Raw genomic sequence first — 19188 nt, forward strand, 5'->3', positions numbered from 1 at the left:
TTCTGCACTTTTAAACATCTCATCAATATAATGATATATTTATTTTTTATTTAGTGATTCCCTATCTCTAACAGTGTAATGATGGTCACTCTGATGTGCATATACTGTAGAGTGGATGCCCTCCTGCTGCTTGTGGATGAGTCATAGGAACAAGGTGAAGCAACAGTCTCCCATTATCATTCCTCACAGAAGAAGCCGTCTGGGACTCAGGACTTGCATGTTGGCTTCTAATTTGGCCCATGTTCACAAAGACAGTTTGTGTCATTTGTGTGGCTTGTTTGAATGTGGGAAGAGACATCCAGTGAACCTACTCTATGGAGGGAGGCCTCCTCTTTTCAAGGTGCAGACGAGACGCCTGCAAAACCACTAAGCCAAAGTCATACCAATGACTTCTCTCATTATTCAGTCTACCACAAGACGTAAACCAATGACCTCTCTCCATCATTCAGTCTACCACAAGATGTAAACCAATTAGAAGAAGAGTTGTACATCAGTGAAGGCAATTATCCCACTTATTTGAACTGATGTTATGTGAGGATATATTGATTTTGTCAAGTTTCTAATCAGAATAATTTACCTGAGTGTGACAAAGATAACTTTACAGCCATGGCTCAAATAGGAGCAAAGTGAAGACCTGATCCTGATATGTTTTAAATATGTTGTAAATGTTGACTGCAAGACCACAAACAGAACAAATGCCTGCTGTTTTAAACCATGAAAGTCAGATTTTGAGTCATGCAGATGTTGAAGCAATAAGTTAAATTAAACAAGCACTTTTAAACATCTCATCAATATAATGATATATTTATTTTTTTAAAAATAAACAAACAAACAAGAGCCACTAGAGTTCTGGCAAATTATCTGGAAATGCAGCCGACCCACTAAAGTGATGTTTTCGAGAAAGCTGACTGTAGTCACTTTGCAGTGCACTGGGCTGAGAATGACTTTGTTTTGGCTGGATGGATGACTTATTTATGCTGCCCAAGACTCGGATGCTGGAGCCCTATAGTTCAGACCTGACAAGCACGACTGAAAGTGGCACAGGTCAGGAGAGAATAAGTCCAGAGGACCGCTTACCTGGCGGCGATTATTTCCTCGTCAACTTCCACCTCATCACACAGCTCTGTGGGCCACCTCTCGCGCTCCCTGCAGGGGGTTCACGTACGCTTCCTCTCCATCTGAGTGACAGCAATGGCTCGCACCCACACACCGCGTCCACATCCCCACTCACCGAGCCCTTCCAACCGAGAGGAGCCTGGGTGAGGAGACAGCACTCCACAGCACAGCTGTCGTCAGTCTGAAGTCTAGATGCTCTGTGCAGAGAGGACACTCCACGCCACAGCTCGCGTAAGCCAGTCACAGATGTCCAGACCACACCCCCCCACTTACACTCCCTCCCTCACTCCCTCTCTCTCTCTCCCTCCTGCCTTGCCCTACACTACTCCCTCACTCCCTCCCTCCTGCCTTGCCCTACACTACTCCCTCACTCCCTCACTCTCCCTCCCTCCTGCCTTGCCCTACACTACTCCCTCTCTCTCCCTCCCTCCTGCCTTGCCCTACACTACTCCCTCACTCCCTCTCTCTCTCTCCCTCCTGCCTTGCGCTACACTACTCCCTCACTCCCTCTCTCTCTCTCCCTCCTGCCTTGCGCTACACTACTCCCTCACTCCCTCTCTCTCTCTCCCTCCTGCCTTGCCCTACACTACTCCCTCACTCCCTCTCTCCCTCCTGCCTTGCCCTACACTACTCCCTCACTCCCTCTCAAGTCAATTTGGACAAAAGCATTCCATAACCATCTCTCTCCCTCCCTCCCTCTCTCCCTTCCTCTGTATCAATCTCCATTTTGTCTTTCTTCTCCCTCTCCTTATCACTCTTTCTTTTTCTCTTACACACATATACACACACACACACACAAACACACACAAACAAAATAATTTATAACTGATTATTCATTTGGGCTTCATTACAGTAGTTATTTTTGTGTGTGTGCTGAACCGCATCCTGTGTGCGGTATCTCCACATGGCACAACTGATGCGCAGTGTGTGTGATACCAAGTGTCACGGCGAACGCCCCTTCTCGTCGTTGGTCGGCGGAACTAATTATCACTCACCTGTGTGCACTCGAGCAGAACAAAGATGCAACATGGGAACATAGGGATGACCCTGTTTGAACATGGCAAAAACTGCAGTTACATGGTCATAACACTGATACGTTGTAGACAGCATAGTTGTCTCGGGTTTATCGGTCAGTGGAACACATTGTGTGGTCTCTTCTAATGGTCAAAGAACTCCGAGACATGCATTGCCTGAGGGTCTCATTACGCAGATGATAGTGTGTTGTTGCCTGAGGGTCCCATTACACAGATGATAGTGTGTTGTTGTTCAATCTCTGTGACTGCAGACATGTTTGTGGCACTGGCGTGCTACCTTGTGTTTTAATGGTCTGCTGTGAGCTGTTTGTTTGTGTGTGTGTGTGTGTGTGTGTGTGTTTGTGTGTGTGTTTGCTTTCCTGCAGTCCCCCGTTCCATTTCAGAGATTTACTTGCCTCTTCTATTGTGCTCTTTCTACTCGTGCCTTTTATTGATTCATGGGAAAGAGAAGTAGCAATTGCACACCTTCCCAACCCTGGGAGATGGTACGTTGGATAGAGCAATTGTGAAATTATTTTTTTTATCGTTGGCGTGCATTCTTTTTTTAGAAACACAGACATTTATTATGTAATCTGTTAAATGTTAACTGGTGGTTTCAGTTATTTTCCAGGTAGCAGAGTAGGAAGTTTGTTAAATGTCACACAGTGCCTCTGGTTATAGATGGAGTCTACGCCTGTGACACTGTCACTGCCATCATCTTCCACACACATGCACACACACACGCACACACACAAGAGAGACACACATATACACACACACACATGCACAAACACACACACACACACAGAGTACCTCACAGCAAAGGAAGACAAAAACATATATCCAATAACAACATCTATATTGTAAAAGCAGCAATTACCGCCCCCTTCTGTTTGAAAATTCTAAAACAACAATGTTTTTTAATACTTCAAAATAACATTTGATAAATGAACCTTACATTTTAGCCATAGGTGTGTAGATTTGAACAAAATCTGGTTTGGTTCTTACAGGGGCTTTTACTGTCTGAAATGTCCAATTTTCTTTACCACGCTCAGAGTTCAGTGCTGGGCTGGTGGGTGCCTATTTCCACCCTTTCACATAGCACATCAACTGTTAGACCGAGAATTCTCATCGCAGTCAAAATTCCACTGGAGCTCCAAATGGATTTGACATGCAGCCTTACAACACTGTTTACAGCTCCTCGAGTCACGGTAAAATGTCATTTTTGGTATTTAGATGGTGTGGGTGCTTGTGTGTCTTTAGGAATCCGCCGTCTTGGTTTGTATAGAAATGAATATTAAGGGACACATACATGTAAGAGGGCATAAATAGGGGATGGGCGGTAATAGGTGACATTCCGATATAATGCTTTTTAAGGCACCTAAAGCATTTTACATTGAAGGGGAAACCACACTAACCAACACTGTTGTATTTTAATGATAAGTATATAAAGTATAGCATTCAAAGTGTTCTACTACTGTTAATAAACTGATCAATATGCAAGAGGGGACATGCAGGCCAACATGCATGTGATATTTGGAGACAACTCCTCAAACATATATACATGTGATATTTGGAGATAACTCCGCAAACATGTGATATTTGGAGATGACTCTTTAAACATACATACATGTGATATTTTGGATGATAACTCCTCAAACATAAATATGATATTTGGAGATAACTCCTCAAACATAAATGTGATATTTGGAGAAAACTCCTCAAACATATATATATACATGTGATGTTGGGAGATAACTCCTCAAACATAAATGTGATATTTGGAGATAACTCCTTAAACATGCAAGTGATGTTGGGAGATAACTCCCCAAACGTGATATTTGGAGATAACTCCTCAAACATGTGATATTTGGACAAGGCAGGCTTGTTTTTCTCTGAGTTAATCAAATTGAGTTGATAAAAAATGTAACAAAATCAAGTCTTCTTCTTGTATCTGGAGGGTCTACAGTTCACTCCGCTCCTCAGAATTCCTATCCACAAAACAGCATCACTTGGATCAGTTATACAGAAACATGACAAGCCTACACCAGGGAGAAAGGCTGTGTGTGTGTGTGTGTGTGTGTGTGTGACTGTCTGTTTGTGTGTGTTTAATCCTTAATATCGTCAAGCCCGTTATATGTGGAGAGCTCAAATATTGGTACAACATTAATGAAATACTGTATAGCATGTAGAGAAAAAATAATGATTGACACCAAATGCATACAAAAACAAGTTTATACTACCCTTAATGTCACACTTTTTTTTCCAAATCTATGGCCTTGTAGAAAGTCAATCAGAATTCCGTACAAACGTTTAATGGTTCAGTCATATTGAGAACATGTTTGCCTTCCACCCTACAAAGTTTAGGTTGCCTATGAATCATACTTTTCATTATATTAACGCCTAAACATTGTTTACCAGACAATGTGATTTTCAGGCTGTAAAATTAAAGTCATTTCAAGGGCTGAAATAATATGAAGACATTGGATTTGAACAGAAATATTTTTACAGGCCTTGGTTTTAGAACCCATTCTTGATATAGACAAGGTTTGAATAAAATCTGAGACAGTGCAGCAACAACCTTATCTGATTGGACACGGAATGAACCATATGCTGTTAGCTACCCAAACATACATGTGATGTATTGGGATATCACCTCAAACATAAATGATATATGCTGTTATCTCCTCAAACATACATGTGATGTATTGGGATATCACCTCCAACATAAATAGTGTATATATATATATATATATATATATATATATATATATATATATATATATATATGTTGTTATCTCCTCAAACATACACATGATGTATTGGGATATCATCTCAAACATAAATTATATATGTTGTTATCTCCTCAAACATACATGTGATGTATTGGGATATAACCTCAAACATAAATGTGATGTGTGGGGTTATCTGCTTGACACTGCTTGATCAGTGAGCTGAGAGGAGTTCCCCATCTGTGAGAGTTGAAAGGTGAGGTTCTCCATCTGTGAAAGTTGAAAGGTGAGGTTCTCCATCTGTGAGAGGTAAGGTTCTCCATATGTGAGAGGTAAGGTTTTCCATCTGTGAGAGCTGAGGTTCTCCTTCTGTGAGAGGTGAGGTTCTTCATCTGAGAGAGATGAGGTTCTCCATCTGTGAGGGAGGAGATATCTATCTGTGTGGTAGGCTACTTACACTTTGGCAAACTTGGACAAAATGATGACTGTTTATAATATGCGTTGTATAATCTCCATTTTAAATGGTGACATTTAAAGAAGTAGTTTTAAAATGTTACTGAGCTACCTAAGTTGAAATCATCCATGCACTGAAATGTTAAAGTAATATTGTTTTTAATCTGCAAAAGGCTTCACATTTATACAGCACTTTTCTCATTTCTATATCCCCACTCCTCACTAATGTTCTGTGCCATTTGTGTTGGAGGCTCAACGGTGTTGAAAAGCTGTATCTTCAAATACCAAAAAAGGTTGGTTGTCGGAAGTGCTTCGTCACTGATATGTCTCTCGAAAGCAGGTGCTCTTTGGTTTCAAGGGAATACTTCTTGTCTTAAAAGAGTTGGTTTGACCAAAAAATTCCAAAGGCGCACCGCTTTTTACAGTTAAAAAGCCTTTAATTTAAGTGGGCTTACGCATTGCAACAAAACATGTCTTCATCAGAGCATGATGATGGTGTTGAAAAACTGCTCTAAGGTAGAGACAGGCCAAGAATAAAAAGCTTGAGAGATTAATCAGGCATACATGATTGATCCATATTTTGCATGAGCACTCTGGAATGTTATTTTTACCGAGATGGACTTCTTTGCTATATATAAAGAGGCGCCAAGCAGTGCTAAGTCAAGGCACATACCCTGCAATTTACAGAGGACATAATCTCCACTGGGCTGTGTGACATCTAACAGAGTCTGATCTCATCTCCCTCCTACACATGCTGGTCGAGCATGAAGCTTGCACATACTCAAAGGTAGAGGTGCTTTTGGGATCTTTTTCTAGTCCTCTCTGTGCGGTTACTCAACAAAGAGGCCAGGCTCCTTGCTTTTATAGCGGAGAGTCACCAAGGCCATACTGAAAGAGCACATTCAGGTGCATGACATTACCGTGCACCTCTATGAGTCTAAGGATGAAGCATGACCAAGAGCGGAAATCCAGCAAGTTTGTGATGGCTGCAAAACCAAACATTTACGGAATGGGGTGGCATAGAGCATGTGCTTGTTTGAGTCTGCTGTGTGTGTGTGTGTGCAGGTGGCATAGAGCATGTGTGGATGGGCGGTGTGTGTGTGAGTGTGTGCTGAAAGGCGAGACTTGATACAGGATGTAGTGAGAAAAGGGCGCGCTCAACTTCCAAACAGGGAACAATTTCGGGTTTGAGTTGTGGATGTGTTATTTTTTTTTTATTTATAATGTAGGCCTAATGGAGAGCTACTGGCTCATGACGAGATATTCGCTGAATGTGACAGAAAATGTGAGTGAGTAAACTGTATCTCACAGTTTCTAAAAAAATCCTTGCAGTTCAGGAATGCAGTATTTTGGACAAGAAACTGTATTGTATTTCTGAAAAACTGCAATATTTTGTAGTATTGTTATTTTTTGTAAGGGACACTAAGCAAGCTCTCCTGCACAACCATATGCCTGAATGAATGCGGCCCCTTGAGCCTTAGCCTCTTTAAATTCAATCTGTGAACCCAAAAAACCAAAACTGTTTCCACACTTTCAAGCGTACCTGTACAGTAACTAAAGCTGCAACTCCTCTGGTCATTAATTTTCCTTTCACCCCACAAGAACAAGATAACCTTTACGTTGACAGCTTGCTACTTGTAAACATTTTGCTCGTGAATTCTATAGGCTAAATACAGTATAACAGAACAAAAGGTACAATGAGAAACGTTAATTAAACATTCTCACATTAACTGTCAAGACGTGTGAAAAACAGAATGAACTTTAATGGTGATGCTTCAAAGAAAAGAAAAAGTGTACTAATGATCTGGGCCTCTTCTGAACCACTTCTCTATAGGCTGTAAATTAGTAATATCTTGTATGTGATTGCTGTCCTGCTTGTATGTGATTGCTGTCCTGCATGTACTGTATGTGATTGCTGTTTACAGAGAAGGCACTTTACAGCCCAAGACAAATTTCCCCTCGAGGGACAATAAAGTTTATCTTAACTTATTATCTCATCTTATCTTATCTACCTCCTCCTATGGGATGACTGAAGGTAGAGGTTCAGACACTAATATGTCTGAAAGGTTTACTGGTAGAAGAAGAAGCAAAGTTCAAGTACAAGGACATTCCAAAATACTGAGAACAGGGTGGAACAAACAGGAGGTCAATGACAGAGGCACATTTTTACATCCAGTGACATTCAGTAAATCCAGTAACAAGGCCAAAATCTTAAACAGGCCAAATATCAAATGGCTTAGAGCTTACATGGTTAACCTCAGAGGTCAGCAGTGTCTATAGTCTGGCTTTCACCAGACCAAGCTCAATCTTTTAAGATTGAACATTGGTCAGGGGAGTCCGCTATGTATTTTCTACTGCTCAAGAGGCGTGATCAACGGGCATACAGTAGTTCAAATGACTCTGTACGCAATTGGATAGTCATTCACCAATCTGACCAACAAACCGGGTGACATTTTCAGAGCGACGCGGAAACTCAGTAGGGATTAATAGCCAATAGCACACCAGGTGGATAAGCCAGCTTGTGATTGGTCCCAGCAAAATTGTAACGGAAGCAGCAGAAAAAGATGCACAGGTCTCCAGCCTGAGCTGCAGGGCGAAAAAGAAATCACCGTCAGATCAGGCTGGGTTCACCCAGCCTACAGTGTCTATACACAAACAATGCCACTTTATTTAACATTTAAAAAGCATATAGCTAACAGACAAACAATCGTCATGTCTTAGCGTTCAGGTGAGGCTGGGCACCACTGCAGTGGTATGGCTAATGCCAATGCTCCACACCACCAGGTCTATTTTACTGCACTGATGCCATGCTCTACACCACCAGGTCTATTTTACTGCACTGATGCCGTGCTCCACACCACCAGGTCTATTTTACTGCACTGATGCCGTGCTCCACACCACCAGGTCTATTTTACTGCACTGATGCCGTGCTCCACACCACCAGGTCTATTTTACTGCACTGATGCCATGCTTTACACCACCAGGTCTATTTTACTGCACTGATGCCGTGCTCCACACCACCAGGTCTATTTTACTGCACTGATGCCGTGCTCCACACCACCAAGTCTATTTTACTGCACTGATGGCATGCTTTACACCACCAGGTCTATTTTACTGCACTGATGACATGCTTTACACCACCAGGTCTAATTTACTGCACTGATGCTCTACATCAGAGGAGCGTTGAACTTCACAAATAAATGTTTGCAACGTTTAAATAAACGTTTGCGAACGCTCACAAACAGTTTGAGGAGGTGGCTCTGCAAACCTACGGTGGAGCTGGATGTGAGCTGGACGAAGGGTTAGCTGGATGTTAGCATTACAACAGAACGTTTATGAAGGGTTAGCTGGATGTTAGCATTACAACAGAACGTTTACGAAGGGTTAGCTGGATGTTAGCATTACAACAGAACGTTTACGTTCAAATGAAACTGTTTAGAGAAAACATGTTCGCCATGAACATTCATCACTGTTTGCCAAATTTGAACGCACCTCAGGTCTATCTCACATACCCCATAGCTTTTCTCAACTTGCATGGGGTAAACACACACACACACACACACACCACACACACTCTCTATCTCCAAAAAAAACCCAACAACAACAAAAAAACAGATGGGCCATTTTCAGTAAGTTGTGGTTAGGAATGAATGACTTGATACTCTTCAAGCAATGGTCATTGGTCATCGGTACCACATCATTTGAATCTGTGTACACATACTGTGAACATGTGTATGCAGCTAAGGCTGTGCAGTTGTGCATGTGCATGTAGGCATCATGTAACTAATACCTGGGCCACACACTGCACCAGTATATGAGGTCACTGACAACAACATGGCATATTCATCTGTGGTTGTGATCTACAACCATCTGTGTGTGTGTGTGTGTGTGAGAGAGAGAGAGAGAGTGTGTGTGTGTGTGTGTGAGTGAGAGAGAGAGAGAGAGAGTGTGTGTGTGTGTGTGTGTGTGTGTGTCTACATTAATACTCATCATGAGGCAGATGGGCCCAGTTCAAATACATCAACATTCAACAACAAGTCTCTGAGACCCTGACTTCGTTTGCTGCAACACCAGCAAACAATACAACACAGACTGGTTGGAACATTTCAGAGGTGTAACAAATACATCAGCATTTAGGTCTTCGTCGCTTACTTGAGTTCCCTTCTGTAACAGAGTTGAAAATAGCCTCACTTACATAAAGTGAATTCTTTCAAAATTATGATATTACATTGTTATTGTAATGTCTATTTTTATATACACTGGTTTTTATATGTTTAAAATGTTTTCATATGTCGTACCCATTCACATGAGTTTAAAACATGAGACATTGCGACTGCAATTGTATTTTCATTTCTACTTTGCATTTCAATATTTTGAGCATTTGCTCTTCCCGTACTCCAGTCAGAACTAGTCTGCTGGAGGTAAGCTGTGCATAGAGAGTGCTCCGTGAATAATTTTGTGTTTTAATATTAAATAACATGTTTGTCTTCCACACTGGTTCAAATACGTATATACATAAGTTGTATTCATAGATAATTTCTGCAAGTAATGCTAGAGTGTTGTCTAAGATGGTATCTAATCGAGCTATTGTGGGCTACGTCTTTTTGGCGGCAGCCACGTTATGTTAGCTAGCTTTATGAAGAAAACACTTGCAATTTCTTGATTTCCTTTTACGTTTATACTGTAGATTTGGGTATGCAGTCGTCAATCGTCTAATCTCAGTGGATTCTTTGTTTTATTTGTGAATGCAGGGACATAAAAACTGTGAGAAGAGTTCGTGTGTTGAGCCTTAGGCTACTTTATCATCACAATTGACACCTGCATAAGAGAGGGTCGTTACACTTCTGTAAACAAACTGATCACGTTTCTAGTTGATGAAAGTTAGTGAAGGTGATCTTGTTGGTGATCTCTGATTAATGCAGAAAATGTAAAATTCTGAAATAATATCCATAGCAAAATAGTATCTGCTAACATAACAAGTTGCTAGGTCAATTTGGCCTTCTGCTACTCTCAAAAGGCCACACAGCAAAAGCTAGACATCTAATAAAAAACAACCATACCTACTGTGAATTTAAAAATGTCAGCTGTATTTTGGTCTTGGTATGCTTCAGAGATTGCAGGGAAAGGCAATCGTTTGCTTCATCTCTGTTGGTCTGAACTAATGATAACTAGGTAGCGATCTGTGATATGACAAAAAAACAATTAAGAGAGAATGAATGAGTAGTTTCATTTTTATATTAAAACATAACAGGCAAGACTTGATACCAGGGTTGTGCACAATTCAAATTGCAATTCTGCTTCCTGTTTGCTACCTCAATTGAAATGCAAGTGAAATTCAAGAATTGAATTGGAATTTAAGACCCAGTTTCAAATCAATTCTGGATTTTTGTACAAGCCTGCTTGATACAGGACATAGTGAGAAGAGGCGCGCTCAACGTCCAAACAGGGAACAATTTCCAGTTTGAATTGTGGATGTGTAATTTTTTTTTAAAATTGTATAATGTAGGCCTAATGGAGAGCTACTGGCTCATGACGAGATATTCGCTGAATGTGACAAAACGTTTTCTGGGTTAATAAACGTTTAAGATTGCTTACGGTTTAAGAGTGAGGGTAATATGTCCTATAATAATCCGCTCATCAGGAACGGCGTAGCCTACAGTGGTGCAGAATATGTTTATTTCCTTTCCTAAAGTTCCTTTGGGAATCTCTGGGTGCATTTGTCTTTTTTTAAATGATAGCAGACGCAAAACACATAGACCTCTTTGACTTTTATATTGCATCATTTTAAACATACTTATTTGGGTTGATCTGATAGGCTACTGTGGGTCCTAGCAATGTGCAAAATTTCAAGCTATGCATTTTGGCATATGCAGATTACATGATACATGATGTTAACAACATTGATTTTTTAAAGTCTTGGATGTGCCATGTTGTTCTTATTCGGCTAAAACCCCAAACTATTCCAATATTTATAATGTTGTTCAGCATGCATCGCGTGCAACTAGATCTGCGCAGTGCTGCATGATGTTGAATGAGCTTACTTCAAAACTGGAAGTGTGCGAGGCGCACATCGCCGCCACAGTGCATTCCTGAACATGACCAAAACACGTAATCAGCCTGGGACGTTCTTACGTCTCGGTAAAAGTTCTCAAACTGTGCAGAGGTAGCCGGCTAAAATTCAAAGGACACAGTAGAGGTAACGGCTAAGCTGTCATTTTCAATCGTTTTTAAGTCAATGTTCCCTCCTGTTGTTACGCAAAAGCAGCGTTGTAGCCTATGCATGTTGTGATTTTGCAGATTGTGCAGGCAATTGTGATTTGTTATTGCTATGTTCAAGTAAGCAGATCTAACGTAAGACAGTTGGGTGCGCTTGCGTGCCTGTTTCATGATTCCACTTCGATTGTGAGACTGCAATCTGTCAAAAGGCTCAAGGAGGAAGAACCATGCTTACAGTCAACACCTTCTAGTTGGCATAAATCATCATCTCACTATGAACACGGTGCACAGGATTGAATAAATAAAAAAAACACATGAGAAAAACAAGACATAAAGCAACAGTGACCACAATAACTTGCCTATATAACACGGTTATTTCTAAATTAACAAGCCAAGTTTGCTGTTTTTTTTAATTAACAAGCCAAGTTTGCTGTTTTATTTTTATTTTTTCAGGTAGAATGGCATCAAAGGAATCCAAGCCAAATCTTACCCATGCACAAGTGTCTGAGTTAGTTATACGTCTGTACGGCCTGACTGAGTCTGAGATCCGTCCACTTCCTAGTTACGATGACCAAAATGCCTATGTATGTGTGAGCGATGGTGGGGAGTATGTGCTGAAGGTCATGAACTCTGGGGACAGCCGGAACCCCACTCTGCTGGAGCTACAGACCCACGCCATGAACTTCCTGCATTCGAGGGGACTTCCTGCCCAGACAGCCATTCCTACTAAGACTGGCCAGCTCATGAGTCTAGAGGAGATCGGTACAGTGTTCATCAATCAATCAGTACTTGATCAATCAGTCAGTGCCTAATCAAGTCAGCCGAAGGGCTCCTGGGTCTGTAAAGGACCGGAAAACTTTGTTGCATGTCAACATTCACTGTGTACAATTTTACTGCATGTGATTTATGTTGGTCAAGCTTAAACAACTGACTTTCTTGGCAACATGTTAAACGAATGCCTTACTACCTGCTGATCACAGACTGTGGCTGCGGGCTTCAGAAGTACCTGGTGCGTTTGCTGACTTATTTGCCTGGTACAACTGTTGCCAAGATTCCTTCCTCCCCTAATATCCTTTACCAAGTAGGGAAAATGGCTGCCACCATGGACAAAGTCTTCCAGGAAGTAAGAATTGAATTAGGAATGTTTGTAATTTGTGTACAGCCATTTCATTGATTCAGCCATCCATTCATCCATCCATCAAATTCATTCATCCATCAATGCATTCATCCATCCATCCATCCATCAATTCATTCATCCATCCATCAATTCATTCATGTTTTGTCATGCCATGCAGTGGTTCATTTGTGTATTGGAGTAATCGTGGCCTCCGTATGAATGTGTCCTCAGATGGAGCACCCCAATCTGCATGTGCTTCAGAGAGAGAACTTCATCTGGAGTCTGTCCAGCATCCCTCTGCTGGAACAGTACCTGCCTGTGATGGACGGCGACCCCATGCAGGAGGTCGTCAGCAAGGTCATCGCACAGTACCAGGCACAGGTGATCCCCAAGATGTCGGCCTTCCGTAAATGTAAGACACTTTTCATACATCCTTTTCTGTGCTATGTGACATGTAGGGATGGGCATCGTTAAGAAATTAAGTATACGTATAAGTAAATTATCGATATCGACGGCATTGTCGAGTCTACTTATCGATACGATTCCTTATCGATTCCCATATCGATTTCTGTACCATTCTGTACATACTTATAGGATGGCTTTGAGAGTTGTTGGTTTTGTCTAATTTAAAGTGGTTTAAGAGAATGAAGTGTGCAATATCAATACAGAAGTTGAATGCTTTAAAATTTCTAAAAAAGTAAACATTTCTAAAACAAAGCTTTGTATTGGAATCGTTAAGTGGAATCGTTAACGTGTGGATGTGTACGATTCCAATGGATCGGAACGTTTGGTACCGGTTTCTAACCGACACCTGGAACCGCTTCCCAAGCCTAGTGACCTGTATTGTCAGTTTATTATTACAGGGAGGTGACACAGGGCATGTAACTGAGGCACTCCGTTCGCAGAGTGTAAGAGTAATTAGAAGAGTAGAAGACTGGTCTCATTTTTTCAAACATACGCGTCACGTCCGGTGTAGCCAGTTCGACTATAGTGGCATCTAATTGTTGCAGCAGACACTCCTCACTTCCGTTACGTGCCCTGTGTCGACTCCTAGTTAGAAGTTAGTCATTGGAAGTGGTCGGAAATGTACTGAACGATTGATCTAATTCCCTGTTAGGTATAAACCATGGGGATTTCAACGATCACAACATTCTGGCGACGGTGGACGGTCCTTCCCAGTATAAAATCTCGGGCATCTTGGACTTCGGGGACATGAGCAGCGGTTACTACATCTTCGAGCTGGCCATCGCCATTATGTACATGATGATTGAGAGCCCCAGCCCGGTGGACGTGGGCGGCCATGTCCTGGCGGGCTACGAGAGCGTCATCCCCCTAAACGAGGCGGAGAGGGACTGCCTCTTCCTGCTGGTGCTGTGTCGCTTCAGCCAGTCGCTAGTGCTAGCACGCTACTCTGTGCAGCAGCAGCCCGAGAACGAGGAGTACCTGATGATCACGTCCCGCACGGGGACGAAACTCCTGAGGCGCCTCTGGGAGCTGGGCCAGCAGCAGGTGGAGCGCACCTGGTTTGAGAGTGCCAAGACCTACGAACACCAAAACTGATCAACGCTATGGCGGTTTACACACCTGGTTCGAGTGCGCCAAGACCTACAAACACCAACACTGACCAACGCTTTGGCGGTTTACTCTCTAAAGGAATTCTGTGAGGACTTGTACTGTAAAGACTTTAACATTTGTTTCCAAAAGGGCTGTGGACAAATCCATTATAGTCCTCATGAATTACTGATTGGCCCAGTATACATACTCGTTAGTGTGGGGCATTTTTAAGCCCTTTGCCTTGAAATGTGAAAGATGCAACACTAACTCCAATCCTCAGGATACATTTTATTATGAAGTTACATTCTACGTGGAAAAATCATGCCTTCGTTTTATTGGTGCATCTAAATGTTTGATCATTTTTAAAACTGTATACTATTTTGATGTAGTTTGTCTATGAAGTACTGTACAATCAAGCAAGCTAGTGAACTCGTCTGTGCCTTATATCGGTTGGAACTGTGAAATAAACTAAGCTCTCATGCCAGTGATGCTCATATACTCGCGTGTCAAGCCTCATGGGTTCAACCCTTTTCTGTTTTGTTCCTGGTGTGTTTGTGCTGAATGTTTTCATGTCTCTCTGCAGGTTAAATAAGCACCTCCACCTGAGCGTGCACTCTGGCTCACGTTTCTCCCCGTCATAAAAAACAGCACGCCCATGAGAGACTGTTAGCTGTGGAGAGTGCACTTTGTCCTATCCCTGTGACTTTGTAGAAGAGGCTTATGATGGGGTGCTATAAAACATGCATGCTTGAGTACTTCGAGATTTTCACCTCCTACAGTATAATGTACTATATCGGTGTGCAGAAAAATTATATAGTATAAAAAGTATATAGTATAAGTATATATACTGTTTTGATCCCGTGAGGGAAATTTGGTCTCTGCATTTATCCCAATCCGTGAATTAGTGAAACACACTCAGCACACAGTGTACACATAGTGAGGTGAAGCACACACACTAATTCCAGCGCAGTGAGCTGCCTGCATCAACAACAGCAGCACTCGGGGAGCAGTGAGGGGTTAGGTGCCTTGCTCAAGGGCACTTCAGCCGTGCCTACTGGTTGGGGTTTGAACCGGCAACCCTCCAGTTACAAGTCCGAAGCGCTAACCAGTAGGCCACGGCTGCCCTTTTAAAAGTAAAGATAACCATTCAGGAAAGCCTGGAATATACTGTATGGCTGAATATACTGCATGTTCGCTGTTATAATGCAAGTAGGCATTGTTTCCATATATTGAAACCATGGTGCAATTTTTAATTTTTTGACACCAACATCCCACTGGCATCCACGGCTAACACAGCCTGATGTGATGCGACACACGTGTGAACACAGGCAAAACCTGTCCTCAGCCCTGGACGTCCTGTTGTCAGGACGATGGCTCAAACTGTGCTGAAAGCTGAGCAGAGAGGCCGCAGCACAAGTAATGACTAAGCAGTTCCGCAGCACAGGTAATGACTAAGCAGTTCCGCAGCACAGGTAATGACTAAGCAGTTCCGCAGAACAGGTAATAACTAAGCATTTCTGCAGTGCAAGTAATGACTAAGCAGTTTTTTTTGCAGTAATTACTTTCTCATTTCTCATGAGCAAAAAGGTGCTGCCATCTGCATGGTGTGTGCAGGCGTCCCGTTATCTGTTAATTATTGTGAAATTCACACGCCCACCACAACCTTTTGCCAGTGACCTTGCTGATCGGACAGGTACAGACAGGTACAGAGTGGACTCTTATCTGAATATCAGTCTCCACACATTACTGACTATGAGGACAGGTGCCAACACATATGTTTACTAAATATGAGCATGCTATGGAAAGTATGCATACATAAGCAACAACATGAAACTGCTTACATAACTACACTTGTCATTTATTTACAAAGCTTTAAGAAGTATACATGTGAGACAGCGATCATCTGGATGTAAGTATAATATGCTATAACTGCCCTGAGTAGAGAAAGATTGAATGATATAGTGGCTTTAACAGGTGACAGAGGACCATTTCAACTGTGTAACTTGCATCAGAATTATTTTCAGATTGTGAGATTTTGTGATTTGAATGTATTCATCAGATGATTTAGGCTGCTTGAAATGGTAGATTTCTGTTCTGAATATGGTCCACTAGATGGCAGCACTCCTCAAATGGATTGTAATGTGCTTGCTCCTCCTAGACCTACAGTAGAGGTTAAAGTGCTGTGATTTGTATTACAGGGCTTCTACTAGTTGGCTGGCATGTTATCCACTACCACCTGTCTCGAATGTGGTTGTGAGTGATCGTGAGTGTTAATGGCTAGCCTATGTGTTGTATGAATGCGCATCATTTCAATCAGTGATTCTTCATTTCTTTTAAGGTGTCTAACCATCTTGCCTCCTCCGTATCAGTCTGTGTTGGAGTTGTGCTTTTGTTTTCTGTTTTCTTTATAATTGATGTCACTGGCAGGAGGTGTTTCTCAGGGCTGTGGATAACCAGTGTCCCTGCCTGTGTTTGGGCTACTTTGTGAGTTAATTCTTTATTCTGTTTATTTAGTTTTGTTTGATTGTGTTCCACTGGCAGGAAGCCATTTTGACAGCTGCTGCTGAGAGCCGGTGTCCTGGTCTCAGCCACTGGTTACTGTTAATAGTTATTTTGTCTGGTTGGACTGTGTGGCCCCACTCATTTTCCCTGCCCCTTTCCTTGTCCCTTCCAGGAGCTGAGTGCCCAGTGGAGGGGCTGCTGACTTCCTGGAGCTGAGTGCCCAGTGGAGGGGCTGCTGACTTCCTGGAGCTGAGTGCCCAGTGCAGGGGCTGCTGACTTCCTGGGGGTGGTGCCCCTTGTCCGGTGTGTCACTTTATATCATGTGTGTTTGAGACTTGACCATTGCGTGTGTGTATGTGTTTTGGTGTTAATAAATAGCAGTGAGTAAGTTTTCCCCCATATTTTAAATGTAATGGAAATGTTCCATTCAATTCCTAATCAAAATGAATAAGACATGATTTATCAAGCCCGCATTATTTTTTTTACAGGAAGCAGGGAGGAATATTAGTATGTTAAAAAAATAGCAGTGTTGACACTTTTCTCTTCAACCTTAAACAGTTGACCTCAACTGAAGAATTTCTTCAAGATTTAACTTCACTCAAATCACTGAAATGGAAGCGTAAGAGTTAGTTCTGTCAGGAAGACTTAATTGGTCACTCATCATTCATTACTTCCGTCCAATCACCTGTCTGCATCAGTCTTTATAATGACATGACTTAATTGGTCACTCATCACTCATCATTCATTACTTCCGTCCAATCACCTGTCTGCATCAGTCTTTATAATGACATGACTTTGCACCTGCATGTTGCTCGATGTTCCGTATCCATGCATGGGTAGCTAGTCATTCACTTCGCCAAAACTTTAACTTGTGATGCAGTCACAGATCTTACCTGACAGTACGTTCGCTTTCAACTGTTTTGGATGCATCACCAAAGTCTCGGGGTTCCATTAATGTAGGAGGATATATCTCTCGTAAACGTCGGAGAGTAGGTAGGCCAAATTGTTGCCACTTGTTCGGGTTGTCCGCTTGGTCTTATCCAGAGCCGGACAGTAACGGAGTACATTTACTTGAGTACAGTACTTGAGTACAATTTTGAGGGATCTGTACTTTACTTGAGTATCATTTTTGGGGAGTACTCATGACTTTACTCAAGTACATTTGAGAGGCAAATATTGTACTCTTTACTCCACTACATTTCTATCCATAACCGTGAGTACCCGTTACTTTTTCTAAAAAAAAAGGAAACAAGAAAAATCTCAGAAACCCTCAATTTGGTTTTTCCCTCTCAAATGTGATTGGATTGTGCAGGCACCACTGATTGGGACAGCCTATCAGCAATCACCATCAGCTTTCCGCCAAAGTCAACTCCATGGTCAGATTTAGATAAGAGATGAAACCATGGACGAAACAATGGATGAATATGCAGCAGGTCCATCCCGGGAATGTGCCAACCCGTGGCCCCACCTCGCCAGACTATTTCAATTTTCTGAACAAGTGTTTCAATTACAAAATAGTATTTTGTATTTGAAATACATATTTGAAATACATGTACATATTAGAAATACTGCCCACCCCTGGCAACATGGTAAAAAGATGAAAATGACTTGATTTTACTTTCAATTCCTTTTACATTCTCCAAGGTATTAACATTAACATTTTTCATAACTCCATGTAGGACATTTCTGTACATAAATGTAAGCACTGTGGCAGTAGTAATGCAATATTTAGAAAATGTAGGCTCCTCTTGTAGGCTATTCTTTATACTCATGTACTTTTAAAAACAAGTACTTCAGTACTTTTACTTAAGTAGACAGATTCTGACTGTTGTAATTTTACTTGTACTTGAGTAAAAATTTAGCAAAGGGTATCTGTACTTTTACTCAAGTAATGAAGCTGTGTACTCTGTCCACCTCTGGTCTTATCAACGGAAAGAAACAAGTTCCACGGCTTTTGAAGGTTTCTCTTTTTTACCCTAGTCTTGTTAAGATCCTAGTTGCTTAATGATGTTTACGTTCGCTAACAATGCAATTGGTCGCTAAACCTTCTGACGGAAAACGTCAGTTATTCCAGTTACTGTAGGCCTATCGACACTCGCGATGGTTTCCCTGCTATAATACAGCTTTGCTAAGTCCACATCCTAGGCAAATTGGCTCGCTGGTTAGGCTACTGTTGTGTATGGAAGGCCAACAGGGACAAAAGTAGGCTACTTTCCTTGTTGGCTGCAGTGCACTGGTATGTTTATGACTGCAGTTCGTCAAATCAGCACAAATCCACGGGTGCTTGCACCACATTTGCACCACATTCTTGCATCGCAAGAACTGAGCTTATGCAAGCTCCTGCACTTCGAATCGACCTCTGCATTACCAATGCTGGTTATGGTCATCTTTACACTCGAGAGAGCACTCATCTCCATGAACTGTTCTTATTCCTCGATCCCTATTCTGAAGAACTTATTACCCATGGCCAATGTCTAATATTCAT

At 41.9% G+C, this 19188-nt stretch overlaps 1 protein-coding gene across 1 annotated transcript; it reads left to right on the forward strand.

The window, feature by feature from the left end:
* The first annotated feature begins 11395 nt into the window (after positions 1-11395).
* hykk.2 (hydroxylysine kinase, tandem duplicate 2) lies at positions 11396-14697 on the forward strand. The gene is made up of 5 exons (XM_042057464.1): positions 11396-11510; positions 11984-12292; positions 12511-12653; positions 12879-13059; positions 13765-14697. Exons 2-5 carry the CDS (start codon positions 11989-11991, stop codon positions 14205-14207), a joined length of 1071 nt encoding a protein of 356 aa, XP_041913398.1. The 5' UTR covers positions 11396-11510; positions 11984-11988; the 3' UTR covers positions 14208-14697.
* The last annotated feature ends 4491 nt before the right edge of the window (positions 14698-19188 follow it).

Source organism: Alosa sapidissima, chromosome 12 (genome assembly GCF_018492685.1).
Source record: "Alosa sapidissima isolate fAloSap1 chromosome 12, fAloSap1.pri, whole genome shotgun sequence".
In the NCBI taxonomy this organism is placed as follows: Eukaryota; Metazoa; Chordata; class Actinopteri; order Clupeiformes; family Clupeidae; genus Alosa; species Alosa sapidissima.